This window comes from Formica exsecta, unplaced genomic scaffold (assembly GCF_003651465.1).
Source record: "Formica exsecta isolate Colony F162 unplaced genomic scaffold, ASM365146v1 scaffold228, whole genome shotgun sequence".
Taxonomy (NCBI): Eukaryota; Metazoa; Arthropoda; class Insecta; order Hymenoptera; family Formicidae; genus Formica; species Formica exsecta.
Genome location: NW_021849573.1, coordinates 1284077 through 1290873, shown reverse-complemented (window position 1 = coordinate 1290873; position 6797 = coordinate 1284077). Strand labels below are relative to the sequence as shown.

Here is a 6797-nt window from a genome sequence, read left to right as displayed (position 1 = left end):
TATTAAACATTTTTGCGCAGTGTCTAAAATCGATCAAATCTTATTCTATTTTGTTACAAGTGTTGCAGCGCGCGAAGAATTTTCGGATATATTTCTTAAATACTTCAGAAGAATATAGAATCCTACAAGACTTATTTTATTTACGCGATGCGCAATCTGCATTTTTGCGAATAATTATTTTATAATACCAGTTGAGCCACGATGTTCTTAATATATAATTTATGTAGTAATCTATATATTTTGTCATATATAATAATGTAACGATCAATATACTTTTGTACATATAGAGATACGCATTCATGTGTATCTTTCTTTAAACATTTAAACATTTTTAATAAATAAAATATACATATATATATGTTACACTGTTATATTATTATATTAAAAAATCATGTAAAAGTAATTGAAAAATGTATCCAAACAAACACAGTTATTTAATAAAAGCAGCATTTAAAAATTGATGCCAATAGATTCTTTATTTTGTATATATATTTAATATATTTAAGAGAAATCTGATATATTTATACAAAAAACAACTATATTAATAAAGCGTTTTATTGATAATATTTTCTTAAATGTATGTGTAATAGATTCAAAAATAAATTTTTTAGAATGTTACAATTTTTATGCAGCAATATGTAACCGATTTAAACAGAAAATAGTTACGTTACATGAACAATAATATTTCGTCAAGAATAATAACATATTAAAAAATTAAAGTATCATAGTATAGTATAGTATAAATAAAGCTCTGAAAACTCAGCAAGTATGGTTTTGAGCGACCGCGCAATGTGGTTGTATATTTCTCGCGTTATCATTTAAGGGTTATTCTCTGACAGGTCCATGAAACGTGCGCAACAGGTGTATCAAAGATATGTATTATGAAAGATATGTGAACTGCGTAACATGTGGCATTTATATATAAATTCTCTCTTCCTCTTTTTCTCTTTCATATATTGAATAATATATTTTATCGAAAAATATTTTTAAACGTTATATATGTATCTCTGAAACGTATCTGTATTCATCGCAAGAAATTAATGGAAATTAATTTAAATGCCGTCTATTTTGAAGCTGCAATTATTGTAAAATATCTGATTCGATATATGTGTGCAAACGTCAAATATACAAATTTCTCGAAATTAGCATAAGTTACGTAAATGAGCAGAGGTTAAGCTGAAATGACATAACTGTGTTTGTTTTTCACATAAAACTCCATTTACTGAATAAATATACTTTATGGCTCTACGCGTTAAGCTTGCCTGTGCGAAAGTGCCGAAAGCGTTTCGTCAATTTTTTATACAAAACATTATTTCGCCAAATCAGATTAATTATTAATCTTCCGGAAATGTAATTTTTGCGACATCACAAAGATTTATAGCGCGTGCCGTATCATTATCATATCTAAAGGATAAGAGAATCGATGCAAAATTACAATTTTTTAAATATTCGTAACCATTATTTTAAAGCATTTTATCATTGTTAGAAATGTATCAATCGACAATTATACACTTAATACATGATTTATCGATGAATATCAATCTCAATTTTACAAGTTATTAGTTTATTAAGATATAACATGCTTGTAACAAATTAATTATTTTACGTATTTGTAATTACATTGTAAAACTTTCATCCATCTGATCCATTTGACTAATCTGTACAAAAAAGTTCAGTTGCGATCGATTTGATGTAGAATAGAAAAATAAAACATTCAACGGGAATCCGGCAAGACCCTAGGAGTATTTTTTCCTTTCTGTATACGTTTTATAATCTCTATGAATTAACTAAAAGTATAAAAAGAGATTTCTGAAATACCTGTTAGGCCAAAAAATACGCATATCACGGAGAATAACGTTAATATATTTCGCTTCGGTTAATCGTAAAGAAAGTTGAGATTGTCCACGCAAGAAGATCTCGATGAGCAATGAGACGTGCCGGCACATGAGAGTTCCTTACCGCTTCCACGACAAGCGATCCTATCGACGGGCGGTCGCCAGGATATTTTCAGAAAAAAATCCTCCTCCTGCTCGCGGGATTGGGGTAGAGATATATTCGATTCCGTCACCCCGTCACATAATCCGCACGACCTATACTAGACGCGATCTTCCTCCTCCAGCAACCGAACTACCTCTGAAACAACATTCCCGTGAAGACAAGGGATCGTACAAATACGACCCGGATTTTGCGGGTCCGATATCCAAGTTTAAAATAATCATTACTCGTTTACTCGAGTCCGGAGATGTGTCCGCATATAATACGAGAAGTCGTATCTATCCGAATCTGTAAATTCTCTTCGTTAATTCGGGATTAAAGCTATGCGAATATAAAGAATACTTTGCATTATTTTTGAATGTGTTTTTTATAGTCACACATTAAGAATAAATTCAAACTTTTTAGTAAAAGAAGAAATAAAACACTATTTATCAAGCAAAAATTCGTATATATAGATTCGGATAGAGAAATTCATTTTCCAAATTAAAATCCAGATTATATGCATATTCGGACTCAAGCAATTATTTCAGAATATGTGTTAATTATCCGGATATTCTTATCAGCTTAATGAAAACGCATTTCCGCACAAATTCTTGCACGGATAAAGTAAAAATTACAGTAAAATACATATTTTATGAAGTAAATTTTTAAAGATAAAAACGGAACAATGCATTTATAATGAAGAAAAAAAGGCGTGGAATATTATCCCCACGGAGTTTAAATTTAATTATCTTGAAAAATAAGCAGCGCTTATAATTTTTATGAAATTTAATCATGATTGCGTACGAAGTACAATGTGATTAAATGCTATGTCACATGTGATAATACCCGACTTGTTATGGAATTTATGTAAATTCGAGTTTATTACAAAGATTACTACTATATTTTATCATATCTGGCAAATGTGCGTTTGCGCAATGTAAGATTGTCAGATTAAACGCAATTATATTAAAAAAAATCAATTGCCAATTTTTAGGTTTGCGTGAGGCTGTCATATCAAATGTTGCTTATTATTATCAATTATTGCATATATAAGAAAATATACTAATTTTATTTTTAATTCAACATCTTATAAAATTTTATTTTTTATATTCTTTTAAAAAACCAAGATTCGAAAAATTATATTTTAAAGAGTTCGGTTTCTTTTTATAATACATAGTTATATTCCACGATGGATCAATATTAGTTTGCTATTTGCAAGATAAAATTACGTTTCCATTTTACAAGAGAATATTCTTATTTTTTTCGATACACGTGCAAAGTAATAATCTTTTTTTCTTTTGAATATTAAACCGCATTAATTCGCAATTTTAACAGCAAATTTTAGTCTTTGAGACACAAAGTATATGCGGTTATGCAACAAAAAAACCAATTTCAAAAGACAATATTTTTACGATCTTTTTACAAAAAAGCATTATAAATAAAATCACACAAAAATGAATTGTCAGTATACTGATATAAAATATACAGCGTACTGATATACAGTATTCTAAAAATAAATTTATAGCTCGAAATATGCATCGAAGTACTAGTTAGATGTTAAAATTTTACATATTATATGCTATGCATTCAGAGATATATTTTCCAACGTAAAAATTCAAGAACGGCAATTGATTCTATTTTATATTTTTATACAAATACTATGTATATTTAATTATCTTCCTGTACGCGGAAAATTTATCAAAGTAAAATATTTATATATATGTCTATTATTATTAAGCGCTGCAATTCCTACTTTCATCTCCACATTATTGTTATATATACAGACCGAGGACATCCTCATGTAGAACAGATACAAATAATTAACCTTCACACAAGCAGGAATTAGAGCGCAACTAATTATTCATTCAAAAGTTTAGAGACACATCCGATGCATATATAGTAAATGTTAGTGGGTATCTCATGAAGGAATTACACGTGGGAACTCGTAACGAATGCCATGAAAAGCCAGTGAGTGTTGGTTCGTGACGGACCATTATCGATCACGTCACTGTTTTAATTTATTTGTTACGAATCTAACTAAACGTGGAAAATATCGGGTATTAAACGTACATTTGATTTATATTTTTGTACAACATAAGAATATTTATGTATAGAATTTAATTAACATTTTGAAATGTGGTAAGAAAGACAACGCGACAGACTCTCGAAAGTCATGATCTCGTGTGATATCATGATAATATTATGATAATTTGATAGAATCTGGAACGTCATGGTATCGTATAATATCGCGGTAACGGAATCAGAATCTCGAAAATTATGGTTGATGGCAACCGGATCTGAGATGACAATAATGAACGATCAATTTAATGGCATGATGATACCTGATCTAGCGACGAGGGACGCTCTGCCTAGATACACCGTCGAGTCATTTCCGCTTAATTCGCTGTTATTTCCAGCTTGTCCGGCATTTCCTGTGGTCGCCATAGCGATGTCGCTGTGCCGGCAACCTACCCTAAAATAAAACGCACGTCCGTTTGTGTGAACGTTCATTTGCAATAGAGGATTTCATGCCTAACATTAATTTGTGCGTATGCGATTTTTTCTCTTGAATCTTGAAATCAGGTATATTTTTAAAATCTTTTCAAAGCGTGTATTTTATATAAATAACATACATCAAAAAAAAAAGAAAAAAACATTTGCATAATTATATACATCTAAAAAAAAAAAAAAAATGGCGAAAAGAGCCACGCGCGGTATTAAGAGGATATAAATTTATTATAAAAGGATTACATTAAAATATCTAACTCGCGGACGTTTCGGCCCTTCTTTTAGCCATCCTCAGCGCATCGAATAATAAAATTATAACTAACTGAGGATGGCCAAAAGAACGCGAAACGTCCGCGAGTTAGATATTTTAATGTAATTCTTTTATAATAAATTTATGCGCCCTTAATACCGCGCATGGCTCTTTTTGCCATTTTTTTTTTTTTTTTGTTGACATTCTTGATTTTATTCGTTAAAAGCCTTATTTCTATATTTTATTTTTATATACATTTAATTCCGTCCTGCATTGAAAAAAAACAAACTTTATTACTTTCTGTCTAAATAAGAGCAAGAACGAGGGCGCTCCCGTTAATAACTTTGGGGCTTGACATGAGAACGGCTGGTACGTAATTACAGCCTTTCTAACTGGCCGCGGCAGCTTCGAGAGAACTCTTCTACGTACATCTTCCACGAAATTAAACCCACGCGTCGGAACAGCCAACTGGTACAACTCGTAAAGAGGACGGATTTGTACGGCGAAGATCCGTCTTACGTGTCATCATAACTTCTTTAAGTTTACGTCTCTCGTGATGAAAGATATACGCGCGCGGCTTCACCTAGATTTTACCTCCAGCAACGGTGGCAGTCGAAGAGGTTGAGGAACGCCTGGCGAAATTTTCTGTTCATGAAACAGTACGTGATGGGATTGCAGCAGCTGGATACATAGGCCAATAGCTGCACCAGGCTGATACCGGTGCTACCGACGACCGAGTAGACTAGATCAGGCGCGAAGAGATACCACGTATTGATCACGTGCAACGGCGCCCAGCACACGAAGAACTCCAGGACTATCACGAAGAGCATTCTGATCACCTGCGACATCGGACGAGAAGACGCGTTCAATGCAACCAACGAACATCATAACGTTCTTGATCAGAATTCATATTCAAAAGGCGATTGTAATATTGTCTCGTGATGCGTACTATGATTCGAGAGTAGCAAGAGCGACGTTCTATACATGTATACCAAATTAAACCGCGTAAATATATAACGGAGAGGGAGAGAAAGAAAATATGTATATTATAATTTCTTTGTATATTTGTAAAATACGAATATACAGGCTGTTTCAAAGTTAAACGATCAAAATTTGCCAGTATGTTCTATGAGTAGAAATACGAAAAAAAAAATGTAGCGTCTATAAGCATAGGTCCAGAAATGTTTTATTATCACATTTTATTATTACATTGAGAAAAAAAGAAGTTTGTTTAATTTTCTATTTCAAAATACCGTTCTCCGTTTCTAATGCAAAATTGACATCGTTGGGAGATTAAATTTAACACTCTACAATTTTAATATCGATGTTTGATCGTTTAACTTTGAAACAATCCGTATATAAGATTCTTTGCGAGTGAGCGTCGTAGGCGAATAATAAAAGGGTTAATATAGTTGCCGATAAATATCTCGCGACCTGGCGTGCACCGGTAACCGCGCGGCTTTTTCCTACGTTCGCTCCAGATTCCACGATTTCCTAGAAACGGGAACCTTCCGAGTCGCGACCGAGCGCGCTTTATATGCATGCAAAGCGCATACATAATTCCGCATTAAATTTCATTAAAGCGGAAATCGGTATAAGTCGTCCACACAGTTATGAGTGCCACACAGTTCGTTTAATCGGACGCTCGCACATACCTTCTTCTTCGCCTCGATGCTCTTCCCCATGTAATTACTGCGTATCACGTGTTGTCTGCTGAACGGACAGATCGAGTCCTGCTGATCCTCGTTAGCGACGTCCTTCGTGTCCCGCGTTAAGCAGCCGCTTCCGTTCGCCCGTATCTGAATCCTGGATCCCTGGGACAAATCTGTACCGTGACACTTGTCGGTAAGCACCCTGGAGACCGCCGTCCGTGGTAACCGCACCTTTTTTGCAAGACGAAGGAAGAGGGAGGAAGAGAAATGCGATGTCTCGGTTAACCATTGCACGTACCGCTTGAATATTCGTCTCGAGAACGACTTAATTCATCATCCTATTCCGCAAATTTATCTGCCGCGAGCTGTTTCACTCGATCATGGAATCTCAATTACCCGGCGGGGGGGGG

General features: G+C 33.7%; 1 protein-coding gene across 2 annotated transcripts in view; it reads right to left on the bottom strand.

Annotated features, from left to right (window-relative positions):
* Positions 1–508: 508 nt before the first annotated feature.
* Positions 509–6797, bottom strand: part of LOC115235598 (cholecystokinin receptor type A-like) — a 26895-nt gene continuing 20606 nt past the window's right edge. Inside the window, exons 6-9 of one of the 2 annotated variants that reach the window (XM_029807497.1) lie at positions 6391–6618; positions 5330–5574; positions 4320–4450; positions 509–2133 (exon numbers count right to left, since the gene is read on the bottom strand). In XM_029807497.1, the coding sequence (XP_029663357.1) occupies positions 2096–2133; positions 4320–4450; positions 5330–5574; positions 6391–6618 (642 nt within the window). In that variant the 3' untranslated portion in view covers positions 509–2095. The remainder of the gene's footprint in view (positions 2134–4319; positions 4451–5329; positions 5575–6390; positions 6619–6797) is intronic. The other variant, XM_029807498.1, reaches the window with a different exon arrangement.